Source organism: Heteronotia binoei, chromosome 21 (assembly GCF_032191835.1).
Source record: "Heteronotia binoei isolate CCM8104 ecotype False Entrance Well chromosome 21, APGP_CSIRO_Hbin_v1, whole genome shotgun sequence".
In the NCBI taxonomy this organism is placed as follows: Eukaryota; Metazoa; Chordata; class Lepidosauria; order Squamata; family Gekkonidae; genus Heteronotia; species Heteronotia binoei.
The window spans coordinates 51,616,294-51,640,306 of NC_083243.1; the positions used below are offsets into that span (position 1 = coordinate 51,616,294).

Here is a 24,013-nt window from a genome sequence, read left to right on the forward strand (position 1 = left end):
TAGTTTTGAATAAAACACATTCCAAATGCCAGAAACCACACCAAAATGCATCTGTTGTTTTATTAATATTATTTTAATTCATACTCCACTTTTTTCAAAACTTCCAGTGGGCAGAGGCAGAGCAGTGAATTTCCAGGGAATAGAGCATCTGGTTTGTGGCAACAGGAGGTTATACTATGCAACTGCAGTTTCCGTAATGGACCTCAAGGCTGCTTCTTGTGTGACTTTTTAAAAGATGCATGTACACTCCTGAGAGTCACACTGAAGTCTAAAGTTAAATGATGTCTACCATTTAATACTTACTTAGCACCAGCAGAGTGTTAAGATATCACCCTGAACTGTCACAAGATCCAGCCTTCCCAGAGCCAAGTGGCCACACACCTGCTGTTTAGACTCAGATGTGTCTTCTGATAAAGTAAATGCACCTAACAGATAACCAAGAACTCCTAGAGCCTTTGAATTGCTGCCGTGAGCCAATTTCCCTTTGCATTCTGGCTGTTCCAGCACATGGAGGGTTACTCAAGTATATCAATATACCAGGACCAGCCAAGGCACATCCATCTTCTGCAGGGGGGGGGGGGGGGGGGGCGTCAGAACAGATGCCTTTTAAAAAGACTTTGGAGGAAGGGATTAACTGTGCAATTCTAAGCAGAGTTACACCCTTCTAAACTAGTTGTTGCCAGTTAATGGGCTTGGAAGGGAGCAATTCTGTTTAGGGTTATGCAACTATATTCAAAAGCATGCAGACATCTTATTGAAAGATTTGATAGAACCACACCACCAAATACACATGAGTGCTATATACAGAGAAAATTTTAAAATGTAATATGTAAAATATTCTGTCTAAAGAGCATCCCATTATACCTGGAGGGCTGAAGCTGGTGCTGTGATATAACTTCTTAAAAGTTGAAGTTCCAATTATAAGAAGTGACCAATAAAGGAAACAAAACATGTTTAGAATCTAGATATCCATCTCTTTGTCTTTTTCCGGGGGCACTTGGCAACCAGAAGACCTACAGTCTGATTAGAAGGATTTTTGTACTAGTTTAGTGCCTTTGGTTACTTGGAAAATTGTTTTATGAACTGCCTGTTGAGATTTGTGCAGCTTGTGAATTCGTTTTCCACTATCCCCCTTATAGAGACAACACACGCAGGGGGTGCGGTAGTAAGATTACAACCCACATGGTTCTCTGAGCTACTCTTGGCACCATGAGCAGACTGGGAACTAAAATGACCCAGGAAAAAGCCAAGCTGAGGGAAGTCCTGCATCGCCACAAGCCATCCCAGAAGGGACCACTCAGTTCAAACCCAGCCAATGGGGCCAACCAGCACCAGTTTGCAAGAGGAGACACGCACTAACTGGCACTAATCTTTGTTCTTGCTGAAGGGCATGAGTCAAGTGGCCCCTGTGCCTTAAAATATTACCCTTCTTCTGACAAAAACACATACATGCAGGCCTTGAATTCAGTGAGAGCTCACAGCAGCGCAGCTCCTGAACCTTTCTGAGAGTTCCACCTCCTCCTTCTGAGAGTTCCACCTCCTTGTCCATTGAATAGTATGTGGAGCTGCATAAGAATCCCTGGATGAGCTCCACCACCTATTTTTCTACAAAATGACCCCTGCATACATGACATGGTGTTTGCCCAGAGAGCTAGCAAGCTACAAATAAGGAAGGGGAGGAAGAGCTGGCCAGGAATTTGTGGTGAGTAGAGGGGATGGATTGGAGAAGTAAAGTGGAAGAGAAAGAGCAGAGAAGGTGAAGCTAAAGTAGATCAGGAAAAAAAAGACCTGTCAAAAAAGCAGGACATCAATTTGCACATTACAGACCCTGTGTAACCATCAGAGATGAGTTGCAAATTCCTCTCATTTCCCACATTTGCAGTGCCCAACCAGGACCACAATCAGGAGTTGCAAATTCCTCTCATTTCCCACATTTGCAGTGCCCAATTGTGGTCCAGATCAGGACCACAATATACAAGCAGCTTCAGCCTTCCCCTGCCCTGGACCATTTTCTCCCTATACCATGTGGCTGAGAGACAACATGTGATATCATTATGTTTTGCATTTCCCAGGCACTCTGCCACACTGACCATGCTGGAAGGGGCTGCATCCACATGCCCTGCTGCAAGATGTTCCCCTCTGTTGATTCTTACCGCTTACAGACCCACCTCCTGATCCTTGTCACCAATGTGACGGTTATCTTTCATCACTGCCCTTCAGCTTGATTGCAGCCCTGCCATCACGTGCTCTGATTCGAGACACAGACAGTGTGCAGAAGCTCAGAGAGCCATACCAGCTGCTTCCATTCAGTCTACACCCTGGCACTGCACAACACCTGAATTTCAATAGCCAGGGAAGTATCAAATATCTCTAAAAGCTGGAAATTGAAATTCAAGCTTGATCTCTAGTTAATAGATGAACTGCAACTCCAGGGCATGTACATCCATTCCGTCAGAAAAGAAGGATCCCTGCCTTCTGCAGTGGCCCATTCACAAGGAAACGTGTGTCTCTTTGTGTGTGTTTAAAATTACAGTACATTTGTTTATGAAGCTTCCCACCTTTTTAGTCTCAGATACTTCATTTTGATTGCAAGGACTCAAATGCTATGAGGAAAATCTATTGGTCAGAGTGTTTCTGCAGATACAGGAGGAGCAAAACTTCCTCAGCTCCCTACTCATGCTGCAGCCCAAAATACCTCCCTTTGTGCTGTTGCAGAGAGAATCCCCTGCCAGGAGCAGGTGGAGGAGGAGGAAGGAGGTGAGAAAACTGCACTGGCAGACAGAGTTCCCTTCATCCACAGAAACATTCTAGTGGATCCGAGCCATGGCTTCATGCAACCTCAGACTTTTTTTTTTTTAAAAAGATATAAGTTGTCAACCAGCAACATTATGATCTGACTCGTGCATTGTTTTATTACACTTTGCATCAAGTCATATTTGCTTAACAAATTGTTACTTAAGGATAATGACACCCTAAGGAAAACAAATACTATACGTACTCAAAGGTTGATTTTAGCAATTTAAAAGTATTATAGGTATTTATTACACTCTAAGGCAACTGAAAATATAGAAAATACATAAAAATAAAATGCAATTGTTCAACAGTAATATTAGCTCATCAAAACTTAGCTACAGACCAAAAGGATTTTGTACATAAGATGAACAGGCCAAATGCGTTTTGGCTTGATGTGCCTTCTTCAGTGGCCTATAGTCATAGCCAAAGAGCACACACTTGAAAACCTTTTAAACATATAAAAATATAAACATCTGTAAAAGGGGAGGCAAGTTTATAATATTTCAAATTGATGTTGACATAAAAAAACCTATTGTATTGTTTTTGAGTCAACTCTCAAGAAGTGCAGTTTCTCTCAACAATTGTTCAGCCTTTACCCCAGTGTTTAGCCTCTCTGTGTGTGTTCCAATGTCAAATACTGTTACAGTGCATTCATAAAATCCCCTGAATTAAAGATGTAGTCACCCAGGAAGAAACTAAGAACCATCCAGACTTCTAAAATCCTAGAGCATTGGTTACTCAAAGTCCCCTTTTGTTGATTGTAGTGGCTCACTGTGCATAATCTGTCTTGAGTCCCTTTAAGATAGGTAGACTATAAATATTGTAAATAAGTAAATAAAATAAAGCAATCCCCAACATGACCAGATAGCATCACATCTTGTGTTGCTGCATGATAGCAAGGGCAAAAATGATGCAACATGTGCAAGTGGCCTTCATCTGCAAGGATGTCTAATTCAGGGAGGAAGCGTTTAGAAAAGAATGACCCAGTCCACCTTCGTCAAGCAAACTGCAAGACAGGCTACTGTCTTCAAAACTTCAGCAAAGTTCTCTGCTTGTGTTTTGTTTTTGTTTGTTTTTTCCTTCCCCCAATCTCTCAATTTCTTTTATGGGTCCTGAGGCTGGCTGCCAGCAGAGCTGAGCCACTCACATGGCCTTGCAATTTCTGTAAGTGCCCTGTGATAAAGTGATGAGATTAACTCATCAGGATTCCAGCAGCCTTCCACCCGTTGGCAATCATGCTGCCATTTGAGTCAACATGGACTAGAGGCGATCTGGCAGAGAGGGGTTGAAAGAGCTCTAGGGTATCTTCAAAAGCCAGAGAAAGAAGTTGTGCATGCCAATGAGCACCTGCACTTGCATCTATGCATGCATCCACATTCAGCTAAGTGCATGGAAATAAATTTTGACATGGTATGCGTGTTAAATGATCCCACTGGATTATGCAAGATTGAGCAAAATTATTGCTTCAGTGAGTCTGCTGGGAGACTCCAGGTTTGAGCTAGAAGCCTTGTGATTTGATGCTGGGATATAACCTAGAAAGTTATCCCAGGCTACAAGCATGGAAGAGAATGATAATATCAGTGCTTGAAACTGGCAAGCAGTATGAGGCCCGTGGAATGACCGGAGCAGATAAAAATATCTCCCTGGTCTTCTGCCAGATCAACAGAGCAAAATTCCTGCTGATTTGTCTCTGAACTCTGACTCCAGACTGCAGAGACCTGGGTTTTAAAATGAAATGAGAATGTCTACTAGTACTGACCTTTCAAACTAGCTTATCACCACTCCTGACAGCAACTTGTTGCATGTAACCAAGAGCTACTCCTGTACACAACATCAGAAATCAAGTCTGTGGATTTAACTACTGGTGCTGTGTGGGTGCTGTTTGAGAATGTATTGCCCTTCAGCGATACTGACGGTTTTGAGTTGTGGTTATTTGGTTTCGACTTGGTGTTTGTTATTGTTAACCAGTTTGAGTACTTGGGGAGGTACAACAGACGTACAAACACTTTAAATAATCTGGTGAGCCACCCACAAGAACTGCTCAATCTACATTGTACCATGCCAGTTATATGGTCCAGCAGCCAGAAACTCCTTTCAGGTCATCCCCATCCCCAGGACATTGCCATTGCGTCTTCTGCACTCACTGCTGTGGGTAGGAAACCCATCTAGCAATACAAAGGATGTGGTCTCAATAGGAGTTTGGACTTGATATTAGGTTCACAATGGCCAAAACATGGAGGAGGAGGAGATATTGGATTTATATCCCACCCTATACTCTGAATCTCAGAGTCTCAGAATGGTCACAATCTCCTTTACCTTCCCCCCTCCCCCCAACAGACACTGTGTGAGGTAGGTGGGGCTGAGAGAGCTTTTACAGCAGCTGCCCTTTCAAGGACACTTGTACGAGAGCTATGGCTGACCCAAGGTCATTCCAGCAGCTGCAAGTGGAGGAGTAGGGAATCAAACCAGGTTCTCTCAGATAAGAGTCCACACACTTAACCACTACACCAAACTAGAGTACCTGTCATTGGCATGTTTGGGGTATGTTGCACCTATTCACCATGGTGCAGTCTGTCACTGAGCAGTGCCTACACTTTAATCTTATTCTGTTCAGAACTGTAAAGACGCATCTCGTGAAAGAGGCTTTCTATCAATTACATCTGTAATCTGCTTTTCCAGGTTAGTGCTCCAATTTATGGTGGAAAGCAAGGGTGTGTATAAAAGCTAGTACTTTACCAAAGAGTTAAAGAACTTCCTGCAATTAATATTTCAATACCAAAAAAACTTTTTCCTTTAGTTAAGAAAAAACTAAAGTGATTTTGTGCAAATAAATCCATTCATTGTAAACAACTGAATCGTTTGTCCTGCTAAATAAATCAAACTTTTCATGAGGCTGTTTTTGAACTTCTACAGCCTTGGTGACTTCATCATCCTGTCTCAGGTTTTAGCTGCTCCTTCTCTTCCTCCTCCTTTTAGAAGATCAACTAAATTTTGATGGGTGTTTTAAGTGTTAGAAACTTAGTAACATACAGGACTTTCTTTAAGCAGGAACGCATGGGAATGAAGTTCCAGCTGGTTTGGAGTGAGTGGGTGTGGCCTAATATGCAAATGAATTCCTGCTGGGCTTTTTCTACAAAAGAAGCCCTGTAACATACCTAGGCTCACAAGTGCATGGGTGTGATGGTCCAAATGCAACAAGCATATAAAAGAAAATTAGTGAAGGAAAAATGACCAGAAAGCAGCACAGAACTGTGCACTCACTGCTCAGAATGTGTGCATCTCTTTGATTAACTGCATGATTTGTCATGAGAAAACCAGCAAGGGCAGCTCAGAGACAGTTCATGGGACAAGGTGTGGATTGTGCATCTCCTCACCCAAATTCAGCAGCATATTGCATGAAAAACTGCTGGTGCAGACACTGCCTAAAAACATCCTTGTGTCTCCAAGGGAGGCTTTTTGAACTTGTAAATATAGTTAATGCACCATGTAATGTGGGTAACAGCTGTTTTAACTTGAATGATGGTCCCTACAAATGTGGCAATTTAATTTAAATGATATGGTGGATGAACATTTTGCTGTTCCCGTGAACAGGTGCAGTGCTTAAGATATGCAGTGATCCATTGCAAGCACCGTTGTTGCCACAGAGAAGCTGTAGCATCCAAACTCTCCTCCTAGGTGGTGTGGCATCTCCAAAAGGGAAGACTCTTTAAAATGTGAAAAAGGCTAACAGCCATACAGCAGGTAGAATGAAAACCAGTTTCTACAAAACCAGTTTATGGACATTGACTGAATCCAAGCAGCCTCCTTGGAGGGGTTCCTATAGTGCAGTCCTAAACAATTCCAACTAAGCCCTGAGACAACAAGCTTTGTAGGATCAGGACACAGCAAGGGCTGCTGAACATCCATCAGTTGGGCTCAGGGAACAAATCTAACAAAAGATTTTGGGTATCACAGCAAGTGCCATCATATCATAGATGTGCTATAGCAAATGTGCTGTAGCTTTAAGAGCTGTATAGAAGGAAGACACTGGGCAAGGGTCTCTTGCTAATGCAAAACTATCATGTTGCTAAAAGTCAATGTGCTGCAAAGAAGACAATTCATGCAATGTGTCCCATCAGCTCTCCATGATGGGAAAATTAATTTCAAAAAATAAACATTTTGAGCAGTACTACAAATATGTATCCTTTGCACAATGTTCTATATGAGCTACTATATCACTTCTTACTGAGTATACTTTCTTTGTATCCCATTGATTTAATGCCACTCTCTTTTGGCAGCATCAGTGAATAAAGGAGACTTTGAAGCACTGAAGCACTAGCTCCACTATTAGTAAAACTCTGCACTTACAGATGCACTTATGGGTGGATTTCCTCCCCTCTTCAAATAGAGTAGGAGAGGACTAGCCAGGAAGAAGCACAGAAGGTGTGTGGGGCCTGGGTATGAGGATACTGATTTGCATAACATAAAGAAACCCAATAAAATCCACAGAATTAAATAATATAATCATATAATCAGAGAGCCCATGCAGGATTTTCTCCTGCAATGCTTGTTATGGTTTGTTTGTTTTTTTTAACATCCTGAACAGCAAAGAATAATCAAGACTAAGTGAACATGTGTGAGTTAAAATATAACAGCCCCCCTCCCACAAGCCTCCTTCATTCACTTCATAGGAGTCAAGGGGGCTTTTGGAGCCAATTCAATATGCCTGCCCTTTCAGAGTAATATTCTCGATCTTTTCAATTTGCACAACTGTGCATACAGAAAATGCTTAGTATGTGTGCATACTGAAGTTTGCATGCCAGTAATATTTAGGTGGATGTCTTCATACATGTGTGCCCTGGAAAATGCATTGACTGGGAAACTGGTTAGTTAATTTAGATTGCCACTGTGAGTCCCATGTTGTGAGAAAAAAAGATTAGAAAATGTTTAAACATTCAATAAATACTGATCAGTTATCATATGTTAAATTGTAGTAACAGTGTGATAGCTGTTTTTGCAGCATTACATAATGGTTTCAAATATCTTGATGCTTTTAGTGAGCAAAATGCTCAGTATACAATCCTTATTTCATTCATCTTGAAAGCCATTCTAAGAGTTAGGTCAGTGTTCTTCCTGTGTTACAGAAGGGAAACTGAGCATGACAGATAATGATCTGCCCAAGGCCTTCCAAGTAAGTCTAGAGTATTTAATCTTACATATCTTAGATCTAAACCCTACCTCTATCTGCTGAACCACATTTCTGAGTGCTTGTGATGGCTCTTAACCTATGTACAGATGTCTGGCAACATCTTTCTGTATGCTGCAAGTGAAAAGCAAAAGAAATGACAGACTCACTGTCTTTGGAGGAAAGCAATTACCACCCAAACATAAAATAGATTCTGATTAAAGTAGATTTTGATTAGATTAGGCTATGCTGGGTGCAAAACAGATTTCAGGTTATGCCAGTAGCTACCAAAGCAAAGCAAGCAATGGTTGTTCCTTTTAAAAAAATCTGCAATCCAGATCTGCCTGCCACCACTACTCATCAGAATACAAGGGTCCCTTGTACAAGGGTCAATGTTATACAGTATTTGGGGGGGAGTGTCTGGGGAAAAAATTGTCCTGCACTATTAAGAAGATCAGACTAACAGATTAAAAAAGATATGTGGATCAGTTTTTGGACTGAAGTATCCCTTCAATCTCTTGCATCCTGCCATTGAATCTGACAGATCAGATTCCCACTTAAGATCTTATTAACAGTACATCTGAACCTCTCCAGCCTAGCTAGCCCTTGTGACAACTGTAAATATTATCAGCTTAGAGGAAGAAGCCATGTCGTTCAATGAAATGGCTTGTAAAGCTCATTGGCATGTGACACTGATGGACTTCACAGAGCAGGACTTTCCCATTCTCCTTCCTGCTCAACTCGAGGAGCCACCACAGCCCTCTTTTTACGGGGGGCGGGGTCCAGTTATCATCAGGGGTTGTATGGGGATAAAATGGGGTCTTCATTAGGAGTAAAAAATCAGTGGAAATCACCATTTGCTTTGCTGCAAATGAAAACCCCATTCTGTCAGAGAAACTGCATGGTTGGATGCCTAGCACTCCTATTATGCATCTCAGAAAGATTTTCCCTGAAAAGCAGAACTTTTCTCTGGCTTTCCAGAGAAGAATCTTTTTCCCCCAGTTCTAAATCTCATCATTCCCAGATGTAGGGCAAATTGAATCTGAAGCATAAGTTTTGAATACACGTTTGAAAATGTAAAAAAATGCCTTACACATTCTCAGCTGTAAATGGTATATTTACCAGCACTCAAGCTTCAGTGGCGTGCACACAAAATCCATTCCCGACTAACCCAAACCAAATCTAAAAGTTTTGAATTCTCCCTTTCTTTTCATACCTCTGCATCTGAAGACACAGAATCTAGCCCAGGATGTGTTACGTGGGAATAAAATTTTGGACTTTTATGTGCCACAGGACTTCTGTTTAATTTTTGCTGCAATAGATTAATGTAGCTATCCCTCTACAATCAGTAGCTGCATTTCGGACTTAGAATTTTGTTGCAAAGTCATTTGACCTGTCAAATGATGATCTATGCAATGATCTATTGGCCCACCACCTTGCCAATGTAGGAGTTCAGGGGTAGCTTTGGAGTGTTTCACCTCATTCCTCCTTGGTCAGGGATAGAGAATGGTGCATGGAGAGATCTTATTAACAGTACATCTGTTGGTGTGTGAGGTCCCCCAAGGGACAACCCTCTCTACTATGCTATTTAATATCTATATGCTGTCGACATAGATTATCTTGATTTCAGTAAGGCTTTTGATAAAGTTCCATATACTATCCTTGTTGACAAGTTGGTAAAATGTGGTTTGGATCCTGTTACTGTTAGGTGGATCTGTAACTGGCTGACAGATCGCACTCAAAGATGCTTGTGAATGGTTCCTCATCCTCTTGGAGAGGAGTGACGAGTGCCTCAAGGATCTGTCCTGCGGCCTGTTTTGTTCAACATCTTTATAAATGATTTGGATGAAGGAATAGAGGGAATGCTTATTAAATTTGCACATGATACTAAATTGGGAGGGGTTACAAATACAGTAGAAGACAGAAATAGGATGATCTTGAAAGGCTGGAAAACTGGGCTGAAACCAATAAAATGAATTTTAACTGGAATAAATTTAAAGTTCTGCATTTAGGTAAGAAAAATCCCATGCATGGTTATAGGATAGGGAAGACTTGTCTGGGCAGTAGTATGTTCAAAAAGGATCTGGGGGTCCTAGTGGACCATAAGCTGAACATGAGTCAACAGTGCAATGCGGTGGCTAAAAAGGCAAATGCAATATTGGGCTATATTAACAAAAGTATAGTGTCCAGATCATGTGAAGTGATGGTATCACTTTACTTTGCTTTGGTAAGACCTCACTTGGAGTACTGTGTTCAGTTTTGGGCACCACATTTTAAGAAGGATATACAGAAGCTGGAACAGGTTCAGAGGAGGGCAACAAAGATAGTGAGAGGTCTGGAGACCAAGTCCGACGAAGAAAGGTTGAAGGAGCTGGGCATGTTTAGCCTGGAGAGGAGGCAGCGGAGAGGTGATAAGATCACCATCTTCAAGTCCTTGAAGGGCTGTCACATAGAGGATGGTGCAGAATTGTTTTCTGCGGCCTCAGAAGGTAGGACCAGAACCAATTAAATCAAAAGAGTTTCTGGCTCTACATTAGGAAGAACTTCCTGTCAGAGTGGTTCCTCAGTGGAACAGGCTTCCTTGGGAGGTGGTGGGCTCTCCTTCTTTGGATGTCTTTAAACAGAGGCTGGATGGCCATCTGACAGCAATGCAGATCCTGTGAATTTGGGGGGGGGCAGTATTTGTAAATTTCCTGCATTGTAGAGGGGGTTGGACTAGATGACCCTGAAGATCCCTTCCAACTCTATGACTCTATGTGCCCTCTTGTCCAACTAGGACAAAGTTTCAGGCTGGGTTGCCACCAATATACTGACAACACCCAGCTGTATCTGTTGATGGGCAGCTGGCCTGCCACTGTCTCACTAAATCTGGCTGAGGGATTGAAGGCCATGATTGGATGGCTCCAACAGAACCAACTGGAACTGAATCCATCAAAGATGGAGGTCCTGTGTCTGTGGCTGAGACTGGGGTGCTAACTCTCAGCTCCTGATGGTGTGCTCTTTGCACTGGTATCAGTGGCCAAGAGTCTGGGCATGCTTCTGGAGGGCCAGATTGTGAAGGCTGCCAGCTGGCATTTCCCAACTTTGCCAAACCAGGCAACTGGTCCCTTACCTCTCTCACTCTGACCTAGCCACAGTGATCCATGCAATAGTCACCTCAAGGTTAGATTATTGTAACTTACTCTGTATAAAGCTGACTTGGAAGCTGCTGCTGGTCAGGAATGCAGTAGTGCAGGTGCTATCAGGCACATCTGTGACAGCACATATCCAACCTGTGTTTTGCCTACTGTACTGGCTCCCAGTTGAACACTGGATCCACTTCAAGGTTTTGGTTTTAACCTTTAAGGCCCTAAATGGTCTGGAGCCAATGTACCTGCTGGACCACCTCTCCCGGTATGTCTCCCAAAGAGCATTACACTTACAAAAGCAAAACTTGCTGGTGATCTCAGGTCCAAAAGATGTCTGGCTCTCCTCAACCACAGTTTGTTTGGCCCTGGCTCCTGCCTGGTGGCACTCTGTCTACCTGGAGAGACCCACACCCTGCAGGACCTTGTACAGTCCTATAGAGCATGAAAAACAGAGATGTTCCACCAGGCTTATGGTTGAGGACAGCAACTTTTTTTCCATCTCATCTGGTCCATGATCCTGCTGTCAGAGGGAGTGCAGAATGCTATCCAAGACAGAAGATCTTTGCTTCAACTCATTTTATTAGAACAAGGATTGATTAACTGGCTTTAAATTAATTTATTCACGCACTGATGTTTTAACGGAATTCTAATTAAAAATGTTGTACATTTCCCTGAACCCTGTGAGGGAGGGAACTTTAGAAATTTAATAAATAATGATAAATTCTTATTATTTCTGATTAAAAAGCACAAAAACCTCTACCTGAAAACCAAAGAAAACATTAACCACCTCATTTGCATTGTTCTCACAGGCCCCATACCTTGAATTGTTCGCTTGAAGAAGGCTTTGCATGCTTCACAAGAGGCCACTCCATAGTGATATCCAGATGCAATGTCCCCACACACTAGACACAGCCTCTTGGGGATGGCATTGAGCATATACTCGCACTTGGTGGGTGAGTCTTCCATGATGGCACTGGCGCAGTCATCATACCGCTTGCGGCAGGGCCCACCACCAATCCCTGCACTGTTGAACATGGGCGGTGAGTCCAGGCCATTGGGGTGGCCCCCTATAGTAATGCCATAACCACCACTGGCATCTGAAGAACCACTTGGACTGTGGTGGCTAATAGCGTCAATGCCAGAAGAAGGGCTGGATGGCTCAGTCTTAATGAAGGATCCACAACTGGAGGTGAGGTGCCGCTCATCTGTGGACATTCTGCCTAGCAGCCTGCGGGCAAAACACAAAGGAGCCCATTAAATGATAGACCAATACAAAAGCTGGAACAGGACTTTTGGAATCATGCACTGAGGGCTAATATATTTAATATTTATTCATTCATGCTTACATTCACTGTGAGCGGAATGTATCTTCAATCTAACCCAGAGAGCTCCTGTGTTGTTACCCATATTGAGTGACACGGGGAAGGACTGTAATAGTTTCAGATGAGGTAATGGATCCCCTGCTACAGCTCCAGGCAAAAGAAGTTTCCTAATTCTTATGCAGCAGCATAAATAAAAGGCATCTCAGTTACATTTGGATTTTTTAAAGTGACCCTAATGTTCTTCATTAGACTTTTTGCAGGAAGTTAATAAGTGTGTATATTGGTCTCTGAACCCCTTATATTTCTTTTCAGGTAGTATAACATGAGCTCAGTCTGCTAAAAAGTTAAGTAAATCAACATAATGCAGAATGCAGTCAAAAGCAGTTTCTCGAGTCTAAACCCACTCATTTCAATAGGCTTATTATAGATTTGCACTCTAAAACCACTAGTTAGCTGAGACAGATACATGCACAGCCAGAATAGTTACAACAAGACCTCCAACCTAGTAACAGAGTAATTAGTCAGGAAATTGCACATCCTCTTGGCTGGATCCTCCTGACCTCTATAAATTTATTCAAAAGCAGCTGCATAGGTCCTTATTGTGCTGAAGTCATGGTGCCAGGGAAAGGTGTGCTTAATATTTCCCACACACAGTTTGTTTATACACTCTCTGCAAAAACTATTTGCCCTAACAAGAAAAACACACAGAGGAAAGGGTTAACTATGGCATTGATTTAATACTTCCCCCTACTAGCATCTGCTTTTAAATAAAATTCTAGATTTAATTAAAAAAAAATCTGATCAGATTTTCATCTAAGCTGTATCACAAGTCTCAGAGCTGTTGAATTTTGGATAGTTGGCATTACCAATATTCAAGGATGCTGTGATTATTTTAAAAACTGGAATAATGAATAGTTGTTGTGCTAAGCACGTGTACAGTTGCCCTATAATTGAATTACAGAAACATTCTGAAAGAGGAGAGTGAATAGTAGCGATGAGAGAGCCTTTGGGCTGAGTTTTAGGGATTTTATGTTATGGCTTTCTCTATGACAAAAGATCTACATATTTCATGCTTTTTAGTTTCACAAGACAACAAGCAAGAAAGGGACATTACAGAGATTTGTAAGAGAATGCATAGAGGAAAAATGTTCTATCACACCTGGAAATCTATTAGATATTTGAACATATGAAGCTGCCTTATACTGAATCAGACCTTTGGTCCATCAAAGTCAGTCTTGTCTTCTCAGACTGGCAGCGGCTCTCCAGGGTCTCAAGCTGAGGTTTTTCACACCTATTTGCCTGGACCCTTTTTTGGAGATGCCAGGGATTGAAGAAGAAGAAGAAGATATTGGATTTATATCCCACCCTCCACTCCGAAGAGTCTCAGAGCGGCTCACAATCTCCTTTACCTTCCTCCCCCACAACAGACACCCTGTGAGGTGGGTGGGGTTAAGAGAGCTCTTACAGCAGCTGCCCTTTCAAGGACAACCTCTGCCAGGGCTATGGCTAACCCAAGGCCATTCCAGCAGGTGCAAGTGGAGGAGTGGGGAATCAAACCCGGTTCTCCCACATATGAATCCACACACTTAACCACTACACCAAACTGGGACCTTCTGCTGGGACCTACACCTGGGACCTTCTGCTTCCCAAGCAGATGCTCTACCACTGAGCCACCGTCCCTCCCCTAAATTTTTTGAATCTTGTTGGTCTTCTATGAATGTATTGGGTTCCAGAGATTGGGTTCCAGTGAAAAATAAGCCTCCAAACTGAAGAAAGATGGATGAAACATCTTGATATCTAGAACAGACATCTTTGGAAGGGCTTCCTTTAGCTCTATGAACTAAATACCGGAATATGGATATTCCTTTGTGATTGGAAAGTTTGTTGAACTGCTTTTGAAATGATTTATGGGAATATCCTTTTGAAGCATGTTTTTGTTCATTTGAAGTTTTATGTGCAAGCCTGGTCAGAACACCACTGACCTTCACATTGCATTGTTTTGTCATTTAAAATTTATGGTGCCTCGGTGGTTTTTTTTATTTACACAATCCCCAGTTGGGAGCAGGGAATCCCCTAGTTTGGAGCTTCAGGGTTATCAGAAAGCAGGAGGATAATAAATGTCTGACAACTGGTACCCATAAAGTATAATGGAGAATCGATCCATGGGTATCTGGGAGGACTGGGGGGGGGGGGGTGTTTTTGAGGTACAGGCACCAAATTTTCAGCATAGCATCTGGTGCCTCTACTAAAAAAACTCTCAAGTTTCAAAAAGATTGGACCAGAGGGTCCAATTCTATGAGCCTCAAAAGTAGGCGCCCCCATCCTATATTATTTCCAATGAAGGGAAGGCATTTAAAAGGAGCACGATCCTTTTAAATGTGATGGCCAGAGCTCCTTTTGGAGTTCAATAATGTTTATCACAATCTTGCTCCTGTCTCTACCCCCAAAGTCTCCTGGCTCCAAACCCAATGTTCTGAGATATTTCCTGAGTCAGACCTGGCAACCCTAGTAATACAAGTAGGGAAGTCCTGTTCTATGGTCCTCAGCTGTCCTTGGGATCCATCCCAGTGAAATGGCAGTAGATCCAGGACAAGTCAAAGAAAGTACTTCTTCAAAATTTTTATCATTAGTATATGGCAGGGGTGGCCAACAGTAGCTCTCCAGATGCTTTTTGCCTACAACTCCCATCAGCCCCAGCCATTGGCCATGCTGGCTGGGGCTGATGGGAGTTGTAGGCAAAAGACATCTGGAGAGCTACCATTGGACACCCCTGGTATATGGAATTCACCACCATAATGCATGGTTATGGCCAATAGTTTAGCAGGTTTTTAAAAGGAGGGTGGGATTATCACTGGCTATCCCCCATGTGTAACTCTGTATTGGATGCTGAGTGGAAAAAACTGGACCATAGTTGCTTTCATGCCCTACACATGGGCTTCCTAGAAGCATCTGGTTAGCCACTTTTAAGAACAGGATGATGGAATAGTTGGACTCCTCTTCCTTGGAAATTTCTTCTGTTAAGTTTCCATCATTTCAATAGGAGTGCTATGTTAAAAAAAATAGCAGAACAAATTTGTCAGGCTGAACCCATTCAAGGTTACTGCAAATGCAGAAAAGGACTGGATCACTTGTGTTCCCTTTCATATTCCATGAAATACAATACGGCAAAAATCAGTGATACTTTAAATAGGGGGGATGTGTTCTTCTTTGTCCATGCACAAAGAGAAAGCATTTTGCGTGACTCTGGTCATTTTCTTAGGAATGTGAAAAGGAATGCATGAGATCTAATTCTCCTGTGAACTGGCAAGGGAAACTGTAACTATTTCTGGGCCCATGTAACAAGCTTAGAGTTTCTAAACTATGTTCTTTTAATCTCCCCCCCCCCCCGCCCCAATTATAGGTCATATCCTATAATCCCTTTAGAATCTTCGTTGCCCTTTTCTGGGTTCTCTCCAGATTGTTTGATGTGTTCCCTATGGTGAGATGTCCAGATAAGAATGTGCAATGTGAAATGAAGTAGGGTTAGAGCAAGAAACTGAGAATTCTTTGTAAACATGAAACCTGAACAATTTATTTACAAATAAATATTTCCCAGGATTCTATAAACCATGCACCACACTGCCCATTTAGTTTATTCCCATGCTATCTATCCAGTCCAGAATTGCTATCATTTGTTCACCCAATTTTTAACTAGGGATATCAATTACAAGCCTATATCATTTGGAATTAAAATTCACAAGTTTCTGCCGTGTTTATCTCTACTCGAGATGAAATGTCAGTCATCTTTTTTCTCAACACTTCTAGCAAAACTTTTCATTAAGGTTGGGAACACCAGGAACAAAACACAATAGCAGTGAAAAGGCTAACAATGATAGCATGCAAAAACAAAAAGAAGCTACAAAGTGCATATTTGTACATCATTCATTTGAATGGAAAAGTCTGATAACATAATAGGTAAACTGTTTAATTTCAGTGTTGTCCCTACTGTACTCCCACATTGTTTAAAAAACCTGATTTGTGATTGCTATTTCCAATTAATACACAGTTGCATCGCCAGGTTTTCCAGTAAATTTTGTATGGTATTTATTGATTTCATTAATTGTATTTTATATTTTAGAATGTTTTAAATTGTATATTTATAAATTATTGTCACCCACTCTGAGCTGGTTTCAGGGAAAGTAGGTTATACATAGATGCATACACACATACACACAAACACACACATACATACATACAGTTTCTCAGGGCTATTATCCTTTTAAATTTTCTTCTTTCCCTTCCATTTCCATCTTGTCAAATCACTTCATGCTCTTTGACAGTAAGTCACAATATAAATGAAGCAATAGTTGGTGGGAATGAGCCCATTTGTGGGAACAAAAGGATAAAAATCCAATAAAATAAAAAATAAAAATAAAAAAATCTGTTAGGAGAGACAATAAAGTACTGCTTTTCACTTTGCAAACAAAGCCCCTGCTCATCATTTTCCCATCACCCTATTAAAATAATAAAACAATATTAAAATATTGGCAGCTTTGACTGCAAAGTGAAAAGCAGTATTTAATTTTCCTCCAAACAGCTGAAAATCCAGTTGATTCATAAATGCCACAGAAACTGAAAGTAACTGAGGAAAGAAACTGAAACTAGGATGTAAAACAAATGAACAAAATAAAAATTGCAGGAAGAAGCATACTATTTGCTGAACAGGATTTGTTGTGAAAGCAATGTCACCCCAGAGTAGGAAACAACTGATGCTTGCACAGGGGATTACCTTTACCTAAACATATAGTAGTCTCTTGCCTGTGTGAGATGGGCACTGCTGGATTTTTATGTGGAATATAGCACCACATAAAATACTAAACAGAACTAAGGCTTTAATTGTTACAGCTGATTGCAGAAAAGAAGTGGAAAAGCTGCACAAAAATATCATGACATGAAACAGTTTAATATTACTTGATAGCCATTCTGCTCCTCAGCAGCCCCATAGCTAGGATTTAAATAATTGGGGGGCCTTTAATTTTTTCAGGGAGCGCCCAGTGGCCTTACCTCCTGCCCCTCTCCCAGTTGCAACAGCTGCTGAAGGCCAGCCCCGCTTACCAGAATAGAAGCCTCTTGTGCCCCTCCCCCCAAGCGACAGACCATGAGGTTCCCATGTGCCCAGATTCAAGTCATGGCATCAGCTCTGAGGGAGGGTGGGGGTGCGCCAGCAGGAGATGAACATCAGCAGGAGAACTGAAGGGGGAGGGAGGAGGCAGCAGCAGTGGTCATGGATCTCAAACGGCCGCTCTCCCCGCTGCTCTCCCTGCTGCTGCCATTGACCCCTTCCTGTCACCGGTCTCCCAAGCTATTTAAAGGTCCCATCCCACCAATCAGCTGATTGGTGTGCCCTTTAAATCACAGGAAAAGGAGAGGGGAGAGAGGAAGAGGCTGGGAGAGCAGGAAGGGGTGAGGCTGAGAAGGAACTGCTGTGGCACTGAAGCAGCAGCAGCAGCACTGAATGGGTGGGGTCCTGAGTCAGGGGGCCCTCAGGCAGAAGTTGGGGACAGGGCCCCCGCAGACCTCCCTGTAGCTACAGGCCTGCTCCTCAGGTATTTCTCGATATAGTATATTATCTATTTTGCAACATTAACTTCTGTAATTTGTTTTTCCTAGTTCAACCCCACCCTAGGTGCCCATGGGAGCTTTGGAGTCAATCTACACAAGCCACTCCCCAAATACAGAAAATCCACCAAAGAACCTCTAGAGGACTCATCCATATTTACATCATATACACTGTGTGCAAAGAGGAACCCACACTGAGTCTTAAAGATTCTTGCTATATAACATTTCAGCCAGCCAGAGGACTGCTTTCACCTTAGTATAGTTTTAAGCCAACTTCCTATGATCCATTTCACAGGACATGAATCCAAGCTCAACAGATCTAATTACCCTAACAAGATTTACATAGCTTAATGAAAAATATAAATAAAGCCCCCATTCTATCCATTGTATTCCTTTAGCGATTAATAATCTAATTAGGGTTTGTAGAATCTTTCGGGATCAAGTACCGTGTTCTACTGGAGAAAGTTTTCCGTCCAGACGTTTCGTTCTCAGCTGCGGAGAACATCCTCAGTGGCATTGCAGCCGGAGCAGGCGCTCAGACCTTCTTGGCTGCTGTGCATTGAGTGGGGCCAGGGCTCTCACATTATCATACTCGCCTGAACAGAGAAGCTATTGAGATTTACAAACACCAGCACAATTTTAACAGAAAGGAAGAAGGCATTTTCATCCACCAATCTTGGTACCCAGCTCTGCAAAACACCCTACAGACTATAAATTGCAGAAAGTCTCAGAACAACCAGCAAATTCCACAGAACAATCAGCACAGTCAACAACCATCTTCCTTATCTTCAAACCCCTTCCAACCTTCCCAGCAATTAACACAGAACAATGGTCACATTCAACAGCCAGTTTCCTTATCACTACCTTTCCAGGAAGCCCCACTAAACAATGGGCACATCCACAAAACAATTGCCCTTTCATCACACCCCCTCCAGCCTACAAATAGCAGCTCTCCAGCAGCCCTGGCCCCACTCAATGCACAGCAGCCAAGAAGGTCTGAGCGCCTGCTCCGGCTGCAATGCCACTGAGGATGTTCTCCGCAGCTGAGAACGAAACGTCTGGAAGGAGAACTTTCTCCAGTAGAACACGGCACTTGATCCCGAAAGATTCTACAAACCCTAATGATGTTACCAGCCGTGAAAACCTGAATTCTTTGATAATAATCTAATTGTACCATACATATTAGCTACTGTTTGCTATACACTCTTTTCCCCCATAAAACCATTGATTTTTATTTTTTATGACGCAGTTTGCTTCCATGTACCTGTATCTGATTTTGCCTTAGAATTATCTGAACTAAGGACATCAGGATCATGTCCTTTAAAATATGCTCAGCAGAGACACTATCTTATCTGTGAAGTTTATTTACATGTAACTGAACTTAGTTCATATATCATTTAGTTAATCATAGCGTCAAAGTATAGTCAGTAGGTAAAAGCTATACTCTTACCCTGAATTTGATTTTGCAGTCCAGTGTGAAAAATTTGATCCAGTACTTAAAACATACTTAGTGATCAAGATAGATATCTGCAAGTAACAAGTCTGAATTTTCTTATTGCTGTTCAATTATCATTTTATCATTTTTGAAGTCTTTGTGGGATTTCTGATGCAACAATTGCTCCTTGATCAAATAATTTCCAAAGCATGTGTCTCAACTGAGAATGCTGCTAACCTATTTGGGATAAGTTAACATTTTCATCTTCCTTCTTCTTAATGAAATAATTTATTATTCAACATAAATCATTCAAAACTGGGGTGGCTTGTGTAACCTGGGAGTACTACAGCTATCAACCCTGGGCATGACGGAAGACAAGTAGAGATTCAGCACCTTTACCAGAGGGCATCAGGAAGTAGCAACAGAGGGATCACAGCTGCTTCACAGCACCACACAGACACATGGCTGCTGAGTGGAAAGGAGCATTTGTACTAAGCAGTGATGTCATCAACTTCACCTGTGTCAGCTGCTGCTGTCTAGACACCTGCACAGTACTATGTGAGCATCATCCCTGAAACCTCAATTGTCACTTCTTAGTGCCTTCTGGTAGGACACCAAATCCTTCTCCCCTATCAGCAATGCTAAGCAGTAGAAATAGCTTTAGTTCTCCCAGCAAACCACTACATGAGCTGCCCCAAATGAGAGAGGAAAAAAAATACCTTTCCTGGCTCACTGTTTTGCTAGGTGACATGCCTGCCTTTCCTAAATCTTTAACACCCCCCACCCCTTGACCAATCCTGGTCAGATGAACTACATTTTAAGATAACACCAAATGAATTCCACATTAATATCATAGCCTAAAATAAACTGCAGAGTGAATTAAAATGAACCAATTTAACATTGTCTAGCTTTCCAGGGACATTATCATGGAAGTGTCCAAAGTAAACCCATTCAGAAACCCATCAGATTAGAATCCCCACTGTGCTAGCATATATATTGTATCATGTTTCAGTAAATATGAGAAGACCAAACATCCTCCTTCCTGTGTGATTCTAATTCTGGCTAGCTAATTTTTCTTTTTTCTTTTGCTGCCAAGTCCCAACTGATTTATGATGACCCCATGCTGTTTTCAAGGCAGGAGACTTCAGAGGTGGTTTGCCACTGCCTGCTTCTATGACCCTGGTATTCCTTGGAGGTCTCCCATCCACATACTGACTAGGACTAACCCTGCTTAGCTTCTGATATCTGACAAAATCAGTCTAACCTGGGCTATCCAGGTCAGGGCTAGCTAATCCTGTCCAGTATAATTTACAGCCTTCAAATTTACTGCCCTTCAAAGAAGATTTTCCTAAAGGATATGCTGACAAAAGTGTTTTGATATTATTAAAAACAAACTTTTAATAATGTAACTCATACAGAGGTGAACGTCAGTTTAATACTTATTTTTAATTTGTTAACATTTTCAGGTTCAAGTTTTCTAAAGCTTCTCATCAGCCCTGAGGACTAGAAACCCTTTCTGAAATTAATTCTGGTATTCTCAAGATTCTAATATGACCCCACAGGCTGCACAAACACTTTTCAGTGGTGGCACTCCAACTTTGGCTTAAGTGTTACCTACACATAGATGAACATATATGAAGTTGCTTTATATCAAGTCAGACCATAGGCCTATCCAGGTCAGTATCATATATTTTGATTGGCTGTGGCTCTCTAGAGTCTCTGGCAGAAGTCTTTTACATCACCACCAGCTGATCCTTATATCTGCAGATGCCAGAGACTGAACCTGGCACTTGTTGATGCTCTTCCAGAAACCCATAGCCCTGTGCCTGTTTTTAAAAGATGTTACCCAATTGAAACACATTCTTTGCCAATTCAGCATTAAAACTTAGTACAGCACCTCATCTAACTAATTTCTATTACAATGCATTTTACAAGTATACATGTTGCATATGTATACCTTCACAGAACCCCCATGATTTAATACAGAATCTGTGTTATCCTATGTAGATTATTTCAAGTGAAGGAAACCTAATGCAGTATGAGCAAATGTGCATGCAAACTTTTTTCTAGGGTGCAGCCTGTGGTCTTGTCTTCAAACAACACATACATTTTAAATGAAACTGACTGGAAAATACAATGGAGAAAACTGAAAGCAATCCTTGGATCAAGTAAAATAAGTACAAACAAAATGTTTAAAAACTGATTGACAGCATTTTGCCCCAAGAACATACACTGATAAGGCATGGAAGACCATTTTGCCTTCACTGTGTGACAGTGGGTCACAGCAACTAAAAGGAAAATAAAAAATAAAGTGGTTATGAGGAAAATGCTGAAACCTGAAAACAAGCACATGAGATTTAAAATCAGACAATATTCTCTCAGGTAAAAATGTAAAGGAATGCTACAGTGTTTGAAATGTTTCTTTGAAGCCAGCATGGTGCAGCAATTAGGCTAGCACTAAAGAAGCCTTGTTTCAAATCCTCACTCTGCCATGAAACTCACTGGGTGATCTTGGGTCAGTCATACTATTCTCAGCCCAACCTACTCTTGGGGTTGTTGCAGAGATAAAATGGAGGAGAGGTGAAATGTCCTTGAGATTCTTGGAGGAAGGGCAGGATAAAAACTGAATAAATAAATTAGTATTCAATAGGATTCTATGCCACTGATTTACACAGAACTCAGGACAGATTCCTTGCATGCCAAAATATATAATAAAATACACAAAATCCAATTAAATATTTAAATATGTTAACAGAGTATACAAACTATCTAAAATTCAATCCATGGAAGGGTGCACAGAATGTACCAAAAATGGATGTGTGAAAGAAACTGAAACAATAAAAAAAAGACATGGGAAGCACTGATCTAAACAGCAACTTCCTCTTGTTCACTTCGCATACTACTTTTTTCCTGAAATGGAGATGCTCTTCACTGAGGAAACGTTGTACACAATAATGGGGCAAAATACAGACAGGCACAAATGTAGATTTTTTTTAATGAAGAAAAGCTATGTGTGGCAGATTTATGTGCTTAAGGGCTCTGCCTACTAAGGTGATCAAAAGCATGGCAAAAGGAGGAGGAAGAATTTGCTGGCTTAGTACCAACAAGACAACAGTTCTGACTGGGCTAATTTTCCCTTCCTCTAACTGCAGATACTATAAAGCCACAGGCATTAATTGAGGAATAGCCAGAGGCATGAACTGAGGAGCAAGAACCAATGAGATAAACCAGCATTTGATTTCTAACTCAAGACATATTATTGTTTTTGCTTTATCAATATTGTATTTCTTGAAAAACATAAGAAAAGCCCTTCTGGATCAGAGTAGTAGTCCATCATCTATTTCACACAGTGGTCAATACAATTGTTCCTGAAGACACAGAGGCCTGATGTTTGCCTGATGTTAGCTTCTAGTGCTGGTATTCAGAGGTTTACTGCAAATGAATGCAGAGGTTCCCTTTCATCACAATGGCTAAGAGGCAATGATGAATCTATCCTCCATTTTTAATTGTAAGTGGCTTTGGTCCCCCCATGAAGAAATTGGTATATAAATACTTAAAGTCTTTGTCTTTGCTGACTGCACAGCTTGGGATGCCAGCCTAATCACAAAAAAAAAATCATTCTAAACAAAAGTTACACTGGAATGAAGCAAAACATATTTCACTCTCTTTAAAGTGGAGATAAATATTTGCTTCCCAAACTGAGAATTCTGGTTCAGGAAATAAGAACTGATCTTCATTATCATGGCAACAAAAAAAGTGAACGTATTTAAAAAGTAAATACAAATAATGTCAGAGTCCAGCCCGTACCCTGCAGGTAAGACTTCAACTTAGTTAAAGAAAACCCTTCCGAAATGAAGAAAGGTGGCTAGAAAAATAAAAGGATGGGAGGGTTCCATTTGGTTCTCATTCAGGAAATAAGATTCAGACATGGTGGTTTTGACTCCTGTGCCTGCTATACTGGAAGATCTGGAATAAATCAGTCCCAGTAGTCAATAGTGGCAGAATCAAAAAGGAAACTTGCAGAACCTTGGACAGCTCTCTCTACTGCAAGCCCCATTGAAAGTTATGCGAATAGGGAGGAGTGATAACTTGTCTTGATGCACTTTTTTGTGAATTTCTCCTGTTTGCTTAAGAATCAATTAATTAAATTGATTATGCATTATTGGAAATACAGGCAATTGCTTAATTGCTTTTCAGCAAGCTTGTTTCATTGCAGATCAATTAGCAAGACTTGTTAAAGCCACAGTTGTTAAAATTAGTATTTTCTGAAAACATGTCCCTCTGGCAGAACTTACACAATGAAATGCCTAAAGGAGAATGTTTTGAAATGAGCATCTTTCTTCTTTCATGTTGCCATCCTGTGATTATCCAAAAATTAAGGAGGGACTTCCCTGTCAATCCAGGTTCTTCAAAACAAAGAAGGTATAAAACACCTCAATTAAACTGATACATTAAATAACTGTTGTAGGTTCACTCAAGGTTTTGTGCAAACCTAGTGGATTTTTTGGCCTTTTTTGTTTGAACAGCATGGCCCTGTGCCATCTCTATAGCTTCTGAAATGCCGCTCTGCTCC

The 24,013-nt window shown here is 41.4% G+C and overlaps 1 protein-coding gene across 2 annotated transcripts in view; it reads right to left on the reverse strand.

Moving 5' to 3' along the window:
- The window catches only part of ESRRB (estrogen related receptor beta), a 153,703-nt gene that overhangs the window by 47,741 nt on the left and 81,949 nt on the right, over window positions 1-24,013 (reverse strand). For both annotated transcript variants that reach the window (XM_060262685.1, XM_060262686.1), the window contains one exon: window positions 11,904-12,313. In XM_060262685.1, coding sequence (XP_060118668.1) covers window positions 11,904-12,313 — 410 coding nt within the window. The remainder of the gene's footprint in view (window positions 1-11,903; window positions 12,314-24,013) is intronic.